Genomic DNA, 22,629 nt, shown 5'->3' on the forward strand with positions numbered 1-22,629 from the left:
CAGATAGGAGCATTAGAGTTGGAAAGAGTCTGGTCCAATTGTAATGTAACTTGTGCCGCAATAGATTGGATCCCAAATAGGTTATGGGTATAGACTTGATGATGGAAGGCGAAAATTTAGGACAATTTCGTGAGACTCTAAAAGGAAGGATTTTTCCTTCCTTTCAATGAGCTAGTGCTCATTGTTACTGCCTGGGGGATAAAAAGGAAAAAGCACAAGAGCTTCTTGAAGTTCAGTTGAGTTTTAATACGATCAGCTCTTTTTTTGTTGCAGTGACAAAATTAATCAGCTGTACAGCTGTATTAATTAGTTATGTTAAGGTGCTTTGAAGGTGAAGTGTCATGTGAGAGAGTATTACTCCTTTCCTTCCTCCATGTGACGGCATGCTATTTTAGATATTCCCTTTTTTAAGGACCCACCTGAAATATTAGCAAAGCAAATACTTCTATTTGTTAAGTGACTATTAGACCGACCCGGGTAGAAATATACGTGATCTTCACTTCATTTTCTGCTTTGTAAGACAGAAGATTGATTATCTCCCACCCCACTCCCCAGTTACTATTGGACCAAACAATATTCCTGTTATAGGTAAGATAGTAAAGCCCCTTACTACAAGTTATTCTTGAAAACTGGGACCGAGGAAAAGGGCATACCCTTCTCCAAGTACATTTGCTTCCATGACATTTGAATAAACTGGCTAATCAGTACTTATTTGGGTTTTTTTAAGGAATATATCTAGCATTCCTCTATTTTGGCTCTGGAGAGCTTTATTTATTTATTTTTAAGATTTTTTTGTATTTACTAGAGAGAGGGAGAGAGACAAGCAGACCCGTGCTGAGTGCAGAGACAGACACTGGGCTTGATCCTATGACCCTGAGATCATGGCCCGAGCCAAAATCAAGTCAGCCTCATAACAACTGAGTCACCCAGGTGCCCCTCTGGAGACCTTCAAAAAAAAAAAAAAAAAAAAAAAAACTGACACCTGGGCACTATTCCAGACCAATTAAATTAGAATCTCCAGGTGGGCCTAGGTAGGAAATAAAAACAAGTCCCAGAGTAAGGCCTCATGTTTCTTCCTCTGACCATCATTCTGTGCTCTTGCTGAACTTGCTGATGAAATGGCTTGGCGAAAGAAAAAGGACACTTTTCCGTATGCTTTAGTCAGAGGGATAGATTAAATTGGCAAAGTTGATAAAGTTATTGCTGTGTATTAATATTCTGTATATATTATCTCCAGCCTGCCTTTGACCCTGACAATGTGGAACACTGGATTAAGGTAAGGCTACAGCCTAGTTAAAATAGAGAGTTAAAAGTCAGACATAGCCTGATGGAAAGGAATACTAATAGATCTCCGTTTTGCACATGTCTTGCTAGTTTTATTCTCATCTGGGTTACTTTAGTTTTATACTCTGTAGTATTTTGTTTGCATTATCCTGTTCATTCTCATGGAACTATGAATGACAAAATGGGTATAGACATGCTCTTTGAAATGCTGTGAGGATCCCATGAAGAGGACTAAAGGAGCAGAGGGCAAGCTGTAAGAGGGAATGTGGTGGCCTCCCTCAGATACTGGAAGGACTGTACCATAGTTACAGTGCATCCCGAGCATGAGGTGAAAGCTGTGCATGCATCATAAGAATTTTCTAATAATTGGAGAGATCCAAAAATGGAGTGGACATCCTCATAAAGAGCTGTATTTCCTGTCAATGGAGGTATTCAAGTGGATTCTAAAATAGCCACTTAATGTTAGGACTAATGAAGAATATGTTTGAGCATTCTGTGTGTGGGGGGGTGGGGAGGGAGGGCGGGGATTGAATTAGGTGACTTTCTGAGCTGTCTTCCAGGCCTGAGGTCTGTATTTTTGAGTCCAAGTACCATTTGAGTTGAAAGTACTATTAAACTCCTTCAGGTGCATGCCGCTGAGGGTCAGTTTGGCAACTTGCCATACTCAATTCATTTGTGCAGCATATGTTTCCAAATCATGCAGCCTTTTCCTGGGAAAATATCTTTCTGCCTGATAGTATTTTGAAGAGCTATTACTTATCTAAATTGACAGCCATTATAAGCACCAGGCCAGATGGAACCTAGGGCAGATGTAATCAATGTTAACTATTTATCCAGCCGGTATTTATTAAGAGCCTTCTAAGTGTTCACCCTCTCCTTTGGACACTGAAGATAAAACAGTGCTGGGGGCAGGTATAGTTCCTGCCTTCCCAGAGTTTATAGTCCAGTGGAGGTTAAACAACTTACTTAAAACCGTCGGGAGAATAAAGGATGTAATAGAAGCATGCAGTGGGGGACGCTAATGCAGACAGGCCGGGGAAGGCTTCCTGGCTCTGCTGCAGGGCTGAATGGATCTGCCATTGCGGAGGCCAGCCCCTGGGAAGCCCACTCCCCAGCCTCCTCCTAAGCCTAGTTTCCATGTCAGTGCTGAGAGTCCCAATGCCAACCCCCTGCAGGGCTTAATTGCACATTTAGTTACCGCCTCTAAGTGAAAGAGGTTAAAAATCTGCTCTGACTTATGCACTTGTCAGCCTGACCCGTCAGATTTTTATCATTCCTTTTATCATTCCTCTAAAACTTCTGCAGTAGCTCTGTCTCCCTTATGCCCTCAAATCTCCCATCTCAAAAAAAAAAAAAAAAAAAAAATCAGTAAGTCCTTACTTGACCCTGCCGGGTCCATTCTGATTATGGTGCAGCATCTTTTTCTTATCCAGTGTCTTTGGGAGTATAGCCTAGATTTCTGGCCCCTGCATCTTACTATCCTCTGGTGTCTATAGGAATTTTCTTCCTGCTCCTGTTTCTCACCACTCCACAGAAACAGCTCTCAGAAATGACTTCCTGATCAAATCTGTTCTTCATCCCCGAACTTGTGTAAGGTTCATTTGATACAGTTAGCACTTTTTTTATTCCAGAAATCCTCTCCCTCAGTATCTTTTTAAAACAGTGTTTTCTCTTTTTTCTCCTATTTTTCGCTCATTGCTGTCATCTTTCCTGATTTTGTTCCCTGACCTATCCCACTCTGGGTGCATCCTAAACAGGTAGGACCTCTGGAACTAAGACTTCCAAATCCCTTTGAGTGCACCACTCTCTCAGAATCAGCTCAGATCTGGTTACGTGGAACAAGGGAGAGAATATGAAAGGGGTGTGGAGCATGTTGATGGTCAAGAAAGGGCTTTCTGGAGAACAGAAAAGATTACCAGGGCAGCACTGGGGACTTTGGCTGAAGTTGGTAACCAGAACTTTATGTGGTAGGAAAAACTGGTAGATCAGATTGATCCAGGCTTGAAGGTTTTCACTGGAGGGGCAAAGAGAGAAGAGATCTGAGGCTTCTCTAAGAGAGTAGTTGAATATCCACGTAGAGTAGGAAGGAGAGGACGCTTTAAGGACTCCTAGGTTGGGAAGAGGAGACCCATAGTGACTAAGGATGTGATTAGGTGCAACACTAATGTAGTGGAGGAGGGGGACTAAAAGAGGGAGATGGACAGGAGGTGATGTTGGGGTGGGGGCTATCAGCTTTGGGGCTGAACAATGGAAAATTCTGTGATGTCCATGTCAGTGAGTTGCTGTACAGGAAATAGGAAAGGCCATTGGAATACAGTAGATCAAGCAAACCTGGAGGCTCAATTGTTGGTGAGTCTTCCTCAGGCACGCTGAAGTCACTTAGACTCAGACAGATGCTTGAGTAGAACTGTGAATTGTGGGGAAGCTCACCCAAAATGCAACACTTCACCGTGATTTATAATTTATCCTTATCCTGATTTGATAAACTAACTCATCTCTTTACTACTGTGCGTTCTGTTACTTTGATACTTGAGATTTTTTTTAAAAAGATTATTTATTTATTCATGAGAGACACACAGAGAGAGAGGCAGAGACACAGGCAGAGGGAGAAGCAGGCTCCATGCAGGGAGCCCGACATGGGACCCGATCCCAGGTCTCCAGGATCACGCTCTGGGCTGAAGGCGGCGCTAAACCCCTGAGCCACCTGAGCTGCCCTGATACTTGAGCTTTCTAAACATTTTCATTGATTCTCTATTCTTGAACCTTCAGGGATTTTGTATGCCATCCAATGAAACTGTAAATTCTAGATGGGCATTTAAGGCTCTCTGTCAGTCAAACTATGATATCAGTCTACCTGTAACGGCCCCTTTGTTGGGACTCTGTGTGCCTCTTGTCACGCCAGTCTCCTGCATCCCTATCTTCCCTTTGACTCACACTGATCCCCCAAACCTGGAATACCATTCTTCTCTGGGAGGCCAATCCTGATCATTCCCTTAAGGCTTAGCTTGAGATGCCCCTCTCAGTGAACAACTTCTCCTCGCCCACCTCAACCACCTTGTCCCATCTTCTAACACTTTTCCCTTCAGAATTATTTTGCCATTCATACATAACAGAGACCATGTCAAGCATTTGCTTGTATAGAGTGATGAAAAAACAATTGGGCACTTTCAAAAATCTATTACTCCCAAAACTATTATTTATAAACAGGCAGTTTGCCCTTGAGGACATATTAAGGAACTCGTGCTTCTACCTCCCAGCCTTGAGGAAATGAAGGAGTGCATTGTACCTGCTGTTTCTGCCACTGAGTGGGACAGTGGGATTGATGTGCATAGTGGGACATGAGGAGCTCATATTGAGCATTTATAAGATCATGGGAATAACTGGGATGCTTCCTTTACAAATCATATACTTACACATAACACAGTTAATGAGTAGTAAACTTTTGAAGATATTCGAGGTTTCTTTCTAATCCCCCTGTGTTACTTTAGAGCTATTCTTGAGTGGTTTCTTGCACACGTGGCACATGACACAGTAAATAAGTAGGTATTAAGTAGGCAGGTAGATAAAAGGGAACTCTTTGGTCATTTTTAGTTTTGTTTTCCCCTCAGTAGCCTTCAGTCAACTTGCTTAAAAAATGTGTTAAATTTTTGTGTGAATTCACACTTTGTTTTATTGAACTTTAATGTAAAACCTTCTATATCTTACATATTTACTTTGTATGAAATGGTTAGAAAAAAGAAAAATGGTTAGGATGGGATATCTTAAACAAGGAAATACAGAGACTTTCTAATCCTTAATATCATCTAGTATTTTTTTTTTTTTTGGCCAAAATCTTCATGTTAAGGGATATCCCAAACACTTGCTTTGTAAGAGCCAAGCAGACGTTTCTCCTTACTCCCTTCCTTGTAACCATCCTGTGACCAAGTTCTTTAGAACCAACCTAGTCTTTCCCTACCTCCAAACTCTCTCTCTGCCTCCTTTGCCAAGAATCTACCAATTGCAATTCAGGTGACATAACCTATCCTACAGATTTTTCTTTCACTCGTAGACTTGAGTCTGCAGTCCTTTTTGTTATTTATTTTTTGTTTGTGAGTGTTGGTTTTTTTTAAAGATTTTATTTATTTTTTTTAAAAAAGATTTTATTTATTCGTGAGAGACCCACACAGAGAGAGGCAGAGACATAGGGGGAGAAGCAGGCTCCATGCAGGGAGCCCGATGTGGGACTTGATCCCAGGACTCCAGGATCACACCCTGGGCTGAAGGCAGGTGCTAAACCACTGAGCACCCAGGCGTCCCTGTGAGTGTCGGTTTAAAAACTGAAAGTCGACCTATTTATTTGTACATTATTTACATATATGTGTATATAGCATGCACACGTGATCTATGTGAAATTCAACTTACTGTCTTAGAATTTGAAAACCCTAAAGGGAAGGACTATGTGCCAACCATCTTGTGACCATACAATAAATGGCATATCGACCGTCATCAATTCGGGCACATCAGAGGCCAAGAAATAATGTGGGAGACAGATCTCTCCAGAGTGACCTCATAAAGAGTGAATGATACTTACTTTCTTCTAACCTTGATTAGATCATTTTTTTCTTTTTTTTTCTGATTCATATCTTTTCCTGTGTGTTCTGTTTTCTACATGTTTTTCAAATTACCCTTGGCTTTTCAACTTTATTCCTTTGTTTCTAATTCAAACATAATATGTGAAACCCTTGAGAATTTAAAAGGTAAAGCCACTGGCAAGTTTTGGCAGAGGTACTACCAGCCTTTCTATGAAGGGCAAGAGGAAAAATCATTTTCAAAATAGGTCAGGCAACAATATAAACTGTGGGAAAGTGCAGCTTTTAAAAATAAGTTTTAGGGGCACCTGGGTGGCTCAGTTGAGTGTCCAACTCTTGATTTCAGCTCAGGTTGTGATCTCAGGGTCTTGGTATCCAGCCCTGTGTCAGGTCCCTGCTCAGCAGGTAGTCTGTCCCTCTCCTTCTGCCCCTCCCCCAGCACATGTGCCTTCTCTCTCTCTCAAATACAGCTTTCAAAAAATAAATTTTACATGTATTCATTTTTTGTTTTGTTTTGGTTTTTTTTTTTAACATTTATGGGGCACCTATTGTCTGCCAAGCACTATTATGGGTACTGTGGGTTTCACGCATGAAGAGAACAAACATGCCTGCTCACATTCTACTAAGGGGGACAATAAATGGTAAAATATGTTATAAGGTCTTAAGTGCCATAGAGAAAATAGAGAAGGGGAATAGAGAGAGCTGTGAAGAGGGTGGTTACAGTTTCCCGTAGGGCAGTTGGACAAAGCCTTACTCTGAAGGTGACATTTGAGTAAGGTCAAGAGGAGGCCAGGAAAAGAGATGTATGGCCATCGAGGGAGAGCAGTCCAGCAGAGAGGAAGTAAGCTCAAAGGTCACGAGATGGGGCGTGCTTGGCATATATCTGAGGAGGGATGCACAAGGTGAGTGTGGCTGAAGTCGAGTGACCGTGGGGTGTAGTAGATAAGATTGGAGAGCTCACAGAGGGCCTGATGGTGCAGTGCCTTGAAGCACATTGTAATGACTTTGATTTTTATTCTGCATGCGATAGAGAACTGTTCAAGGATTTTGAGCAGAGTTACATCTGGTTTTTATTTCAAAGGGATTGTCTGCTGTGGTGGGAGACTATCACAGAAAACCTGTCAGGGAATTGGGGTGCCTTGGACCAGGTGATGACAGAAGAGGTGACAAGAAGGGGTCAGATCCCGGATATATTTTGAAAATAGAGGCAACAGATTTCCTGATAGGTTAGTTGTGGGGTAGGAGGGAAGGAATAGAGGACTCCAAGGTTTTCATTCCGAGAACTGAAAAAGTGGAATGGTAACTGCCCAGGTTGGAAGCTTGGGAACGCAGCAGATGTGGAGGAAAGCAAGTTTGTGGGGAGAGAAAAAGTCGGGGATAATTGCAAAATATGTTCTTTTATACTGTGCAGGTGAACTGACGTGCCAACACAGTTTGCACACCTCCACCAATCCCATGAATTAGGCCATATTTTTATTGTTAAGACATTCTGGATGATAACAGTTCAGCAACTCTGTCCCAATTTTATTGAGCCTACTGTTTGTATGATGGGAAGTTCTTTTCAGGGCTAGTAATTTGAGGAAGTGTAGCTAATCTGCCTCTTCATATTCATATGCAAATCGCAGTGACATTGGTAGCTAATAAAACACTGTTTTCTATTTAAAATAAAATATCCAGGTGTCAGGATCCCATTACTAATACTGTAAACAAAAGTTATCTAAAGTTTAAATAACTTTTTGTTCAAAAATAAATGTTGTGAGTACGTGTTAAAATTTGGTAAAATAATCCTGGGGTCCCAGGATGGAGTCCTGGGTTGTGCTCCCTGCATGGAGTCTGCTTCTCCCTCTGCCTATGTGTCTGCCTCCCTCTCTCTGTGTGTGTCTCTCATGAATAAATAAATAAATAAAATCTTAAAAATAAAATAAAATTTGGTAAAATATTGGAATTCGTGTTTTTAAAAAAAATGAAATTATTTGGGGTGTTTAAGCCTCAGTTCCTTCAAAAAATGGAAAAATGTAAATATCTCAGTAGGTGATAGAAAATCCGTTTCTTGGGACTCATGGGTAGCTCAGCGATTAAGCATGTCTGCCTTCGGCTCAGGGCGTGATCCTAGAGTCCTGGGATCGAGTCCCACATCGGGCTTCCTGCATGGAGCCTGCTTCTCCCTCTGCCTATTGCCTATGTCTCTGCCTCTCTCTGTGTCTCTCATGAGTACATAAATAAAATCTTAAAAAAAAAAATCAGTTTCTTGAGTAGGAGAAAAGTTCCTTAGCCCTGAACAAAGTTGTGTCATCTTAATGGATTTTTTTGTTGTTGTTGTTATATTGAAGAGGGTGGAGAAAGCCTCAGAATTTGCAGTTTCGAAAGCATTTTCTGCTAGAAATTCCCATTTGTCCAGAAGGCTTTGGAACCAAATTGTAGATTTGGAAACATCGGAGCAAATAGAGGATCATGATGAAGTCTATGCAGAAGGTAAGACAATACATTTTTTTTGTTGCAGTGTTGACAGTTCTTTAGAATATAGCTTATTAAACATAACTTTTTAATGCATTTCTAAGTACAGAACAGCAACTATTCTTTCTCTTAATTTTTGTGTCTTTCAACCTCCCTGAAACTAATTTACTCTGGAGTGAACTCCAATATTACAGGTAAGGGGCCCGGTGGCGCAGCGGTTTAGCGCCGCCTGCAGCCCACGGTGTGATCCCGGAGACCGGGGATTGAGTCCCACGTCGGGCTCCCTACATGGAGACTGCTTCTCCCTCTGCCTGTGTCTCTGCTTCTCTCTCTCTCTCTCTCTCTCTCTCTCTCTCTCTCTCTGAATAAATAAATAAATAAATCTTAAAAAAAAAATTACAGGTAAGGCTATATTTAAGGTCCATTTTGTCTCCTGAAATGGAATCCCATCTAGAGGCAGTTTGATATGATAGAGCTAACTGGTGAGTGTTATAAGGTATCAGTCCTGTGGCATGGAGGGCAGCATAATAATCTTATCTAATATTATGAAATAATTTGACCATTGGGTTGTAAATCCACTTTATTCTTTATGAAGAGAGTCTAAAACTGATTTAACTTTCCTGTCTCCCCAAAACATTTACTCCTCTGGAATTTAGTATTTTAGTGTTTAATGCTCTTGGGAACTCCAGCATTTAGGGGTGAAGAAATCAGGAGAAGCCAGAAAAGAAGACTGGAAAGGAGAGGCAAGAGAGGTGGGAGGACAGTCAGAATGACCATGTCCTGGAAGCCAGCTTCCATTTGGATTATTTAGGTTTCTATTTACTCACAGTATGTCTTTATTCAAAAAAATATGTATTATATAACTATTGCCTTATATAATTGTATATATATAATTTATTCATAATAAAAATTACATGTTTGTAATATATGTATATATACGTGTATATATACACACACCCATACATATGTATACATACATATATATGTATATACAATAATATAATTATTAGTCTGTGCCAGGTACTATTTTTGACACTGGAGGAACAGATTTTATTTTTTTTTATTTATTTTTTTTTTTAAAGATTTTATTCATTTATTCATAGAGATGCAGGGAGAGAAAGAGAGGCAGAGACACAGGCAGAGGGAGAAGCAGGCTCCACGCAGAGAGCCCGACGTGGGACTCGATCCTGGGTCTCCAGGATCACGCCCTGGGCTGCAGGCAGCGCTAAACCGCTGCGCCACCGGGGCTGCCCCCTGGAGGAACAGATTTTAAACGAGAGGGAAAGCCCTTGCTTTCATGGAGTTTATATTCTGGTGTGGGAATAAAGAAAACTTAAAATAATTAAGTAGTGATAAATCATTCAAGTTTGGACCTGAATAATAAGAAGGAGCCAGTGATGGAAGAAGAGTATCCAAGAAAAAGGGAAAAGTAGCATCAAGACTTAGTACAGACAAGCTTGAGGTGCTCGAGGAACGGAAAGAAGACCAGTGTGGCTGGAGCTTCCCAGTGGAGATGAGCTTGTGGGAGTGAGCAGAAGACATATTACATACATAGGGCCTTATAGGCCTGGGGAAATAATTTAGATTTTATTCTGAGTATGATGAGACATCGTTGAAGTGATTGAAGCAGAGGTACAACTGTACAACATTTTAAGTATGTGAAGAATGAATTATAGGGGAGAAAAAAGGGAGGAGGAAGATCAGCGGGAGGCTGGTGCAGTGGTCTGGGTGAGCAATAATGGCCCTTGGTCTTGTGGGGTTAGTAGAACTGGAGATGCAGAAAGAAGATTGGTTCAGAAATCGGTAAGGCTATGTCTTGCCGAGGCCGTCTCCCAGCCCACTAGTGGGAATACACAATATACTTTAGCCTCCTGAAGTTTCTGAGAAATTCTGCTGTTTTAAAAAATGTTTACTTCATTTTCTAAGCTTTCTATATTATGAAACTCTTTGTATCCTGAAATCCATATTCATATCCTGAAGAATTAGTGATTTATATTAGAAAGTACTAGTGTATGGGAAGAACATGGTTTTCAAAGGTTTATATCCTTTTTTTCTCCTCTCCTCCATCATCTGTTAATATTCAGTAAGAACATGGGCAGCCTGGGTGGCTTAGTGGTTTAGTGCCACCTTCAGCCTGGGATGTGATCCTGGAGACCCGGGATTGAGTCCCACGTCAGGCTCCCTGCATGGAGCCTGCTTCTCCCTCTGTCTCCCTCTGTCTGCCTCTGTCTCCCTCTGTCTCATGAATAAATGAATAAAATCTTTAAAAAAATATTCAGTAAGAATCAGTGTTCTGAGGAACATTCTTTGAGAAGTTCTGCTTTAATGCAGCCTTTAGAGCCTCTCATCCAACAGGAGGTATTCCTACAGTTGAACCCTCCAATGGAAGTTCTATTTCTTTTTTCTTTTGGGGTACTTCATAGAAAACCCCTACTTACTAATGAATGGCACTTAGTAGATCTGAATTATTCTACATATAAATCACTATATATGTAAATGTCTGAATTACTGCACACAGAGTTACTTGGTAAATATCTGTCAACTTTCTCTACCTACCTCTGAAAGCCCACATTTGTTGCTAGTATACTTTTTATACTTGGTTCCTACTACCTTGATTCATTGTTGTTTAGTTTATATTTCCTACATTCCTATCTATATTAAATGCTTTTTGGCATCATTTAATGTAAGAAATATTCCATTCCTTCAGAGCTATGTGCTAGTGGTAACAATGATGAAGCTAATGCTGAAATACATACTTCTCTTCTTTGAAACCCTTATGCCCTTTGCATAGAGCTGTTGGATAATGAGGATAGTGATGAAGGTATTGCTAAAGTAGACGTTTTCTCCCATACGTATACTTTTAAGATTTTCCGAATATCACTAAGGAAGAAATCCAAATAGAAATTGGCTTCCAGGATAGCAGATTATTTAGTTTTCCTCCTACCTCAGTAGCCTCTCCTTCCTAGTCTCTTCTTGGTTCGGCCTTATCTCTTCAATCCCTAAATACCAGAGTTCCTCAGGACTTACTCCTAGAACCGGTACTCTATCCATCTTCTTCCTTTGGTACTCTCATCCACTTCTGTGGCATTAAATCCACAGTGGTATAAGCCAATACCTATTTGACATCCTTTTTTTTTTTTTGAAGATTTTATTTGATTTGAGAGAGAGAGAGAGAGCGCACAAGCAGGGGGAGCGGCAGGGAGAGGGAGAAGAAGCAGGTTTCTGCTGAGCAGGGAGCATGATGTGGAGCTCAGTCCCAGGACCCTGGGATCATGACCTGAGCTGAAGGCAGACACTTAACCGACTGAGCCTCCCAGGTGCCCCACTATTTGACATTCTTATTTGTATGTCTCCTACGCATTTCAAACCAAACTAGTCTAAAACTGAATTCCTGATCTTCTCCCTCGGCCTTCTCCATCTCAGTAAATGGCATCTCTATTTTTACAGTTGCTTAGGCCAAACAAAACCTTGTAGATTTCTTTCTCTCACTTCCCATATCTACTACATTAGCAAATCTACATTAGCAAATCCTATCAATTCCACCTCAAAACAATACTTTCTAAAATTGGATCATTTGGGGGGCACCTGGGTGGCTTTGTGTTTGAACATATGCCTTCTCCCTCTGCCTATGTCTCTGCCTCTCTCTCTGTCTCTCATGAATTAATAAATAAAATCTTAGAAAAAAAATAATAAATAAAATTGGACCAATTTTAATAATTCATCTGCAGATCCAGGCTACTATCACTTCTTTCCTGGATTATTACATTTGTCTCTCAATTGATGTTCACTACTTCTGTGCAAGGGATTTTCAACTTCAGCACTGTTGATGTTTTGGGCCAGATAATCATTTTGGGGGCAGTTGGGGGGCTATCCTCTGCATTATTGGATGTGTAGCAGCATATCTGGCCTCTGCCCACTAGATGTTAGTATCCTTTATCCCTATTGTGATAACCAAAAATGGCTCCAGACATTGCCAGATGTCTCTTGGGCAATATCATCCCTGAACTAGAATCACTGCTCTAAACCTGATCCCCACATTCCCACTTTACTTTATCTCCTCTTATTCCCCCTTCACTCCTTTCCCGTCACACTGCCTCCTTGCTATTTCTCTAACAATCTGGACATTCTCTTCCTAGGGCCTTTGCAATTGCATTCCCTCTGCATGGAATAATATTTCCTTACATATTCATAGGCTTGCTTCCTCACTTTCTTCTTCCCTTCTTTACCCAAATGTCTTCTCAGTGAGACCTCTTTGAACCCCTAATTTAAAACTGTCAATACCCATCTTCTATTTCTTATACACCATTTCTCCTTTGCCTACTCTGTTTTTCCTATTTACTTATGGTCTCTCTTCTCCAATTAGAATGTAAACTTCATTGGTGGTAGATTTTATTTGTCCTGTTTTGTTTGCTGCTCTATTCCCAGCATCTAACACAGTACCTGACACATAATAGATGCTCAATTAATATTGACTGAGTGAATGAAGAAAGTCTCTGAAGTAACAGTAATATTAAAAAGACTTTTTCTGTTTTATTGATAGCTCAGGAGCTAGTCAATGACTGGTTAGACACCAAACTTAAGCAAGAACTAGTAAGTGATGGCGAAGGTGATGCTGAAGACACTGTGTCAAATATCCCTCCTGTGCTGGAAGCCAGTGGACATTTGAAATATGACAAGTTTGATGGTAAGAACTTGTCTCATTGTTCTAAGCTTTTAATCTAATGAATGTATCTAAGAGGTCTTTTTAATTGTTTTAAAAAATAAATGATATATTATTTGACTTTTCTGGGTTTTACTTAGTTTTATAATTGGCTTTAGTTTTTCTTGGTTCAATATAAATTATCTATATCCTCAGTAAGTTCATGGTGTTTTTAAAGTTAAAATATTCTATTTGTAATTCTTCTTATAATTATTATAGCAATTAATGCTCTGAGTATCTCTTCCCATATATTGTTGGATGACTCTTTACTTTGAAGGGGGCCACATTTAAACATTTTATATTTATAAAATGTTTCACATCATTAGGAGTCTATTGCTTGTACACAGAACTAGTGTGTGAGGGTTCCTCGAATATACTCAGAATTTGATTTGTTTTATTCAACATAAAGGTAGGCCTAGTAATGGTGGAGGCAGCTCCTCATGTGTGACTCCTACATCACTGGTAAACTCCCCTGGCAGTATTCCCTGTGTTTAGGACTCTACAGAAATCTCCTACAAAATCCCCAGCCCAGGAATGACAAAGTCTTGAGCTCTTAGCTAGAGAAATTCAAGAACACCTAGTCGGATCTCCCCTCTTCACTTCGTCAGCTAGAGATCCTTCTGTAGTATCCCTCACATGGGGTGATATAATCTCTGCCAACACATCTCCCAGGATAGGAGGAGCCCAGTCAGTTGTTATGGGGCTCTAATCCTCATACATTCTCTTCCAGGAAAATAAGGAGTTTGACCTCCAAAGCTTTTACTTTATAGTGCAAGAGAAAATATCATATTGGTTTTTCGTGTGAGAGATATAATCGTATCTCTCATATGTCGTGCTTCTAGCTTAAATATACCAGCTTACTCAACAGTTCTTCGTATCACATTGTTTCTAATCTTATCATGCTGGTTGCCATCTTCTAGATGTTTTCTATTTATCAATATCATTATTAAATTGAGGCATTTGCATACTTCATATTTATTCTGAAGCATATATGGAATATAATGAACTATTACTTACTTTCATATGGTGCTAGTAGATGTAGTTATGTTTCTTTACTTAGATTGGCAATTATCATCTAGTATCATACCAGGCCTCACTCATCTATGCTTGTAGAGTTTTTGGTTTTATTTTCTTGGTGTTTTTGGATCAAAATTGAACAAAAATATTATGTAGCCATTAAAAAGGATGTTTACTGAAAATATTAACATGTGATTATCTCAGTAGACACAGGAAAAGTACTTGACAAGATCTAACATCCATTCCTGATTAAAAACACGCAGCAAAATAGTAATAGAAGGTAGAGTCCTCAACCTGACAAAGGGCATTTACAGAAGAAGACTTATGGAAAACAAAAACCAAAATACTTTATCAGGAATTACATCTAATGTAAATAGATTAAATATTCCAATTAAAAGACAGGATTGGCAGAATGAATTTTAAAATATGACATAACTATATGCTGTCCATAAGACATAATTTAGATTCAAAGACACAAACAGATTGAAAGTAAAAAGATGAGAAAAGATAGACCATGCAAGCAGTAACCACAAGAAAGTGAGAGCAGCTTACTAATATCAGTCAAAATAGGCTTTAGGATAAAAAATTGTTACAATGGCCAAAGAAAGGCATTTTATAATGATAAAGGATCCACTGTCAAGAAAACACAGCAAGTCTAAACATATATACACCTAATAAGAGCCCCAAAATACCTGAGGCAAAAACTAACAAAGTTGAAGGGAGAAATAGATAATTGCACAATTCTTCAAATTATCTGGAGACCTCATACCCCATTTTCAGTAATGTATGGAACTAAACAGAACATCAACAAGGAAAATGTTTTCATCATTAGTCATTGAGAAAATGCAAATTAAAACTACCTTGAGTAGATACATACTTCTGTATCAAAATGGCTTATATCCAAAGATTGACTATATTAAGTATCAATGAGGATGTGGAGGAACTAGAACACTCCTGTACTGCTGGGGAGAATATAAAATTGTGTAATCACTTTGGAAAACAGTTTGATAGGTTTTTTTAAGAAGTTAAACAGCTACTTCTATGATCCAGCCATTCCACTCCTAGGCATTTGCCCAAGGGAAAGGAAAGCATATGTTCATATAAAAACTTGTACACAAATGTTTATAACAACTTTGTCATAGCCAAAATCTGGAAACAGCCCAAATGTCCATCCATGAATGAATGAACTAAATTATGGTATACCCATACAGTGGAATACTAATCAGCAATAAAAAGTGATAAACTATTGATAAAACACCATGATGAATCTCAGAAATAATTATGCTGAGTAAAAGCCTGATCAAAAAAAAGTACACAGTGTATGATTTAATTGATAAAAACAATTCTAGAAAATGTAAATTATAGTGAGAGAAAGCAGGTCTGTGGTTGCCTGGGATAAGACAGAGAACATGGGGAGGAGTGGGAGGAGGAGACTGCAAATCAGCATGAGGACCCTTTTGGAGCTGACAGACATGTTCCTTATCTTGATTATAGTGATGGTTTTATGGGTAGATGTATATATCAAAACTTATGGTAGACTTTAAATATTTACAGTGTATTGTACATCAATTATACCTCAATAAATCCATTAAAAAAAAAAAAGCCATGGAGTCTTCAAGGATGTTTAGACTGAAGTAGTAGCTTTTACATTTGGCAGTGAAGGAGTCTTTAGTGACTTGGGTGAGGATAATTCCTCATGAGTGGAGGGTTGGTTTTTTTTTTTTTTTTTTTTTCCTTCCTCTCTCTCAGTTGAAGGTAGTTAATTGCTCAGGGCTATCCTCATCCAGTTGGCATTATCAGTTACTATTTATTGAACACTCACAGCTTTGTATTTTTATTGTACCAGGATTATTTATATAAATATGGAAATTGTACTAAATTTTAAAAAATTTTCCCTTTTTTTGTTGTTGCTCTGTCTCCCCCAGAGTTGTGTGGCTATTTGGAGGAAGAAGAGGAAAGTACCACTGTTCAAAAATTTATAGACCATCTGCTCCATCAAGAAGTGGTGGATTCTGGAATGTTGGAAGATCTTGGAATGAATGGAAACCAAGACAAGCAGCAGCAGAAGGATCCTCGTCTTACCATGGAGATGAGACATAAGCAGGTGGGAGGGAAAAACAAAATTAAAATGGGTAACAGGAAGCAATCTTTGTGTAGCACATTTAATAAGCTTAAATAAAGACTTAGGCTTTATTATGAAAAAGGGTGCCATCTGTGGTTTGGTTAGAAAGAATAAAAATAAAATATAAGAACTTCAGAAGAAAAATAATGCTCATAAACTGAGGACAGGAAACAATTTATTTAAGAAAACCGAAAAAAGGAATAATTGATTTTGAACAATGGAGTGGTGAACTAAATTTTATTAGTTTGTATATGGTACTATTATAAATATGTAGATTGGTTTTGCTTGAATTTGATTTTTGAACTGTGACATCAAAATATTAATATCATGAATATTCCAGTGAATGTTATAATGATAATTCTTTTCCAGACAACTGAAAAATTCACTCATTTTGTGATTATAATTTGAAAGGGAGGACAGATCTGAATTAAATCTAGTTCAGCTGTTTTGAATTAGAAAGGCATATGGGAACTTTCTTTTCTTCAAAGGGAATAAATAGTGGGTTATAGAAAAAAGATGCATCTCAACTCTTTGTAGGGAAGCTTCAGGAAATCAGAATGACCAAGTCTTTCCCACATGTCCAGAACTAAGCCTGAACTAGAACAGATGTCTACACATTGTATGTTGTCTTTCAAAACCCTGAATTTCTGATTGCTTTCAAATATTAAGGTATGCCAAAGCACTGAGGATGTTAGAAAAAGGGATAGAAGTATGATCCCAGTTTGGCTTTGTGATAAAAGGGAGGAGAGGAGGTTCAATAAGAGATTGTCAGTATCTAGAAGTCTTATCATAACTGGAGAGTAAGATAAGGTTGAAGGTAAGTGAAGTGGAAGGGAAAGGAGCCCTCCTTAATTCATAGCTAGAAAAGCCTCTAGGGAATTAATAGGTTTGAAAAATTGACTGTGCTTATTCAGAAATATCTGTGAAAGTCATGGTTTTGACTTCCAAATATGAACCAGAATCATTGATATATTTAAATAATGATAAAAGTGAGTAGTGTTCCTCATGGCACTAAAGTATTGTTGTCTCTTTCACAATGCAGCCTCCCCAGAATATCCATATTCTTTCTTAAATTATAATCAGAGTGCACACAGCAGTAGTGTGCACCTTGGAAAATATTAGGGGTGGGAAGTCATTATTAAGAATCCAGAACTTGGTGTCTAACGCACTAGACTTTTAACTTTTCCATGATGCAAATCATTCCCAGAGTGCTGGGAGCCCTCTTATCTGACCTCATCTAGACTTGTATTGATTCTTACCCAAGCAAAGAAGGGATTTCTTTCTATTCTTCCAATGAACAGTGGGGCTTTTGGGCCAGAACGTTTCAAACTGGGCATATCGTGAACTTGAAAATGTATTCTAAGCTTTTGCATATCCTTTTCTATTTGGAAGGCTGCATTTCACCCTCATTGTATTCTCTTTAAGGTGAAAGAGAATCGCATGAGACGTGAGAAAGAACTGGAGCGCCAGAGAATGGAAAAGATCCAGAAAAAATCAGTCTTCTTAGAGGCTCAATGTTTGGTACAGGAAGAAAAGAAAAAGAAGGCTCTGGAGGCCAAGAAAGAGGAGGAGGAGATTCAAAGGGAGATGGTAAAGCTGCGGAGGGAGCTAATTGAGAGGAGACTTGCTGTGGAAGAAGCATGGAAAATGTAAGCCAGCCGCGGTGAGCAGTGTAGACTTTTTGTCTAAACGATCATTTTGGAAGTACTTGGAAGTTTAAAAACATGGACATTGTGATAAACAAAACACCCAAGAGAAATCACCCACTATTTCATGATCTTAACAAATTAACTGTTTACATTTTTCTGTTTCCTCTGGGTCTTGATCCCTTTACATACCTAATTGCAACCATAAAGTACATTCAATTTATTTTGCTTCTTGTAATTAACACATTGCCCAGAGTCCTGAGGTCTTATACTATTTCTCCGTTGAGTTCCTAGACCATAATTTATGTAATAACCTTACCCCCTTCTGATAAGCATTTCAACTATTTCAAATTTTTCACCATATAATAATGCAGCAGCTTCCTTAAGCATAGAGCTTTTTATTTTCTTAGGAGTGTAATTACTGAGGTAAATGGTATAGGCCTTTTGACAACTCTTGAAGTATTGCCAAATTGCTTTCCAAATGGGTTGTACTTATTTACACTATTGTTGGCAGTGGGCCAGTTTACCTACCACATTCTTCTTTGCATGGAGAGTACTATCATTTTCAATATTTTTGCACTTTTAATAGGTATTATGTTAGTTTGCATTTCTTTGGTTACCCAAACATTAAGATTAAACATGTTTCCTTACGTTTGCTAATTGTGCCTCAGCCTACGTGAATCCTGTGAGTGTCTTATCTTCTGATAATCATACAGTGTTACCATTGCCTTCCAACTACTGATGAAGAACAGGAACACCTGACATAAGAGGAGAATCAAAATAGTCCTCATAGGATATAGTACGGTTATGTACCCTCATGCAGAAAATGAGCTTCTAAATGATATAACTAACATATGTATGCTGAGAAACAGCACTGATGCATGACCTGATGTGACTGAATCTCACAGAGGCCAGAAAGACCTGTTAGGTAATCCCTTCCACCCCCATCAGCCTACACAACTTTTCTGCTGGAATTCCTGATTGCTGTTACTCTGTCTATCCAATTTAAAACCGCTCACCAGTGTACATGTGCTTTACTCTCTCAAAGGCCAGGCCGAGGCCTCCTCCAGACCCCATTCCTTTCAGAAAACAATCACCAGTGTTTTAGTGAGTTCTTGCTAAGGTCAACCTTACTTTTCAGATTGCTCTCAAACCCTGAAAAGTCTAGGCTGACCTAAAATAAATTGTGAAAACAAGTAACAGTTGATGGTAATGGGATGCTCTGCTCATAGTGGGCACTCAACAAATGTTCACTGCCCACCCATTCCTTTTAAAAGTTTGGATCTTATCCACAGTGCCAGTGATGTGGATAATATACTCTACTGCTAGCAGATGAACTGATTTAAACGTTCCAGAAGGCAATTGGGTAATAAACAACAGGAGACATAACATGGTATTACGATTGACCTAGAAATTCCAATATTAGGAAAACTATAAGAAAATGGTCAGAAATCCAGACAAAAATTTGTGCACAAAGATAATCAAGATATTATTTATAATGGACATTTATAAATACTGGAGAAATTAGTGAAAATGGTTATACGATGAGACAGCACTGACATGTCAGTGTTTTGTTGTTGTTGTTGTTTTTTTTTCCTGGCTTTTATATCTCCAATTGTTCACAGTGAGCAGCTATCACTTTCATGACAGATACATATTTTAATATTATTTTAGAAAATCAGATCCATAATTTTAGAACTGTATTTCTTTAAATGGCCACTATGCTCTGCCCATAACTGTCTAACAACGTCATGGCATTTGGATAGAATCAGTACAATTTTATTATTGATAGGGCTTTTTAACTTATTTGTAAGCTATCCTAAATCTGCATCATTGCATAGTTTTAAAGTATCTTCTCTAAGAGCTTTATTAATTACAAAGGGAGAAATGGCAACTTTATACGGGAGAAGTCCCCTTAACCAAGTAATGGTTAACCTCACCAATAATAAGATGTAACATTGTATGTCCTCTCTATGTATGTGAGGTTTAACATGTAGACTCTTCTGGCATCCCTCTCTCAATTTTCATTTCCACAACTATAAAGTGAAATTCAGAAAGACAAGGCGATTTGTGTGAGCTCTCACAGCTGATTTGTGGCCAAGGCCTAGGAATCCTGATTGCTGACTAGGTGCTATTTTTACTCTAGCATTGGTGGTATATATACCTTACACAAATACACATACATATACTTTAATACACTCCAATAAGTGAGCGGTGACTATGAGCTTGCCTGAGTTGTCATGGGGAAGAGACCTGGATGAGAATGGATAGGTGGGTGAGATAGAGGATGACCAGAGAAATGAGCAACAAAGTTACTGGGCAATTATTGTCACTTGCCTGAAAGCTCTTTCTTCTTCTTTTCTTTCTTTTCTTTTCTTTTTTTTTTTTTTTTTTAAGATTTTATTTATTTATTTACAAGAGACACAGAGAGAGAGGCAGACTCCCTGAGGGGAGCCCGATGCGATCCCCGGTCTCCAAGATCACGCTCCAAGCCAAAGGCAAATGCCCAATTGTTGAGCCACCCAGGCATCCTGAAAGCTTTTTCCTTATTGTTATTAAATTCTATTTTTTCTCTTTTCAGCTATTTTGGAATTAATATAAATTCCACTGTCTCCTTATGCAAGAATACCTGATTCTTTCATTATTTTTCCTCCCTAGAAACCTTGTAAAAGCCTTGGGGCAAAAATTTCATCCCTTATCTGAGGGCCCTTTTCTGTTACTCCCTTCGAAGAAAAGAGAGAACTTATGTCTACATGAGAGAATACCTAGGAGTTGTTAACTCTCAAATTTTTATCAAAGTATCACTCAATGGTAAACTCAATAAAAGTACTTGACCAAAATATCTATAGGGCTTTCTACTTTTCAGAGTGTAACACTCTTATTTAATCTATATTTTATGAAGGAATAAACTAAGGCTCAAAAAAATCTGTTTTCTGATGGAAAATGCAGTGTTTGTTCCACAATAGTACGTTGTAATTACCCGTCAAGTCTGTTGTTCATACACGTATTTTTAAAATTGTTAACAGAGAGCGGAAAAAGCAGGAAGAAAATTCTCCAAAAAATACAGAAAAAGGCTTGTGTCAAAGTGATTCTCTTCTTCTGCATGAAGAAAAAATGGCAAAGGAAAGAAAGAAGAAATTGAAAGCGTTGTTAATCCAAACATTCAAGGAAAATCGTCAGGTGGGACTTCTAACTTCTTTGTTCAGCATTCTGTAGCATAAATGACAGAGGGCTCTATCAGAGGTGGGCCAGTATCACATGAAGCCCAACTGAACCTCCCTGCAAATACCGAATAGCCCACGCTGTTTGTTCTGTGTTACCCAGCTGGCCTAGGGCATGGGGCAGTGCTCCATTCTCCTGTCTGGGGTCTATTCCTATAGATACTCCATGTGATCTTGGGAGACTGGGTGTTGATTTGAGGTGGCTTCCTAAATTACCCTTTTCAGCATAGTATGTAACTAACTACTCATGTAGATCTCTGGTAGGTTTTGAAAGCTTGGCTTCCATAGTCTTCTGGATTATTCAGAAGAATTACTCAGAAAAGTCACTTCCTTCTGATAGCTAGGATCTTAAAGCAATGATACACTTCTCCTTTTCATGGTCTGCATTTTATTTTACTCTTTTCTCCCTCTCTTTTACTTTCACTTTTTGTAAAAATTACTGGTCAATTTTTTTATTGACAAATGAGGATCCTCTCCAGTCCATTTAAGCAGAAGATTCTTTCAGTGAAGTGGGATTGACAGCAGTATGCGTTTGGGATTTATAACATTTCAGGTGAAAGGGATTACTTGGAAGATTTGTAAAATGAGAGGGTTGGCTGAGAAAAGATAAATATGGATATTTTATATTTTTTATAACACTCACCCGGAGCCTTAGGCTTTGCTGAAATTCAATGAGAGCTAGTGGCATGAATGCAGGAAAGCACAGATTTGACAAGAGAAAGGACAATGTCACAATGGTATTGAGGGAGCTTGATAAATATAGTACAGACTTATAGAAACCCTGGAAATCATAACAGGAATTTGAATATAATATTGAGAAGTGGGATATGAACAAGAGACCACAGTAGTCTTAAGAAATTTAAAAGGAGGGATCCCTGGGTGGCACAGCGGTTTGGCGCCTGCCTTCGGCCCAGGGCGCGATCCTGGAGACCCGGGATCGAGTCCCACGTCGGGCTCCCTGCATGGAGCCTGCTTCTCCCTCTGCCTGTGTCTCTGCATCTCTCTCTCTCTCTCTCTCTCTCTCTCTCTCTCTCTCTCTCTCTCATAAAGAAAAAAAAAATTAAAGGGCCCACATTGGGGACACCTGGGTAGCTCAGCAGTTATGCATCTGCCTTCGGTTCAGGGTGTGAACCCGGGATTCAGGATTGAGTCCTGCATCACGCTCCTTGCAGAAAGCCTGCTTCTCCCTCTGCCTGTGTCTCTGCCTCTCTCTCTCTCTCTCATGAATAAAATCTTAAAAAAAAAAAAAAAAAAGAAATTTAAAAGGAGAGAGACATGGGGTGCCTGGGTAGCTCAGTCACTTAAGCATCTTCCTTCAGCTTGGGTCATGATCTCAGGGGCCTGTGTTGGAACCCATGTCAGGCTCCCTGCTCAGTGGGAGCCTGCTTCTCCCTCTCCCTCATGCTCTGTCTCTCTCAAATAAATAAATAAAATTTTTGAAAAAATGTGGTGGAGGCATTTTGGACTGATGGGCAAGAAGTCATAATTATTGAGATATAAAACAAGGGTTTTGGTTAGAGTTTTGGCTTTAGGAATAGAGAAGGAAGAGTAGCAGGAGGAAATGTTAAGAGTTGGAATTAACATTTTGAGAAAGATTGGCAAGGACTCGAAGATGCTA

General features: G+C 39.1%; 1 protein-coding gene across 3 annotated transcripts in view; it reads left to right on the plus strand.

Moving 5' to 3' along the window:
* CCDC191 (coiled-coil domain containing 191) overlaps positions 1 to 22,629 on the plus strand; it is an 88,655-nt gene that overhangs the window by 1,294 nt on the left and 64,732 nt on the right. The window contains exons 2-7 of one of the 3 annotated variants that reach the window (XM_041723693.1): positions 1,238 to 1,276; positions 8,183 to 8,324; positions 12,847 to 12,990; positions 15,948 to 16,126; positions 17,570 to 17,793; positions 20,817 to 20,970. In XM_041723693.1, coding sequence (XP_041579627.1) covers positions 1,238 to 1,276; positions 8,183 to 8,324; positions 12,847 to 12,990; positions 15,948 to 16,126; positions 17,570 to 17,793; positions 20,817 to 20,970 — 882 coding nt within the window. Of the gene's footprint in view, positions 1 to 1,237; positions 1,277 to 8,182; positions 8,325 to 12,846; positions 12,991 to 15,947; positions 16,127 to 17,569; positions 17,794 to 20,816; positions 20,971 to 22,629 lie in introns of those variants that run through there. The other 2 variants (XM_041723694.1, XM_041723697.1) reach the window with 2 other exon arrangements.

The sequence above is a fragment of the Vulpes lagopus genome, chromosome 1 (assembly GCF_018345385.1).
Source record: "Vulpes lagopus strain Blue_001 chromosome 1, ASM1834538v1, whole genome shotgun sequence".
In the NCBI taxonomy this organism is placed as follows: domain Eukaryota; kingdom Metazoa; phylum Chordata; class Mammalia; order Carnivora; family Canidae; genus Vulpes; species Vulpes lagopus.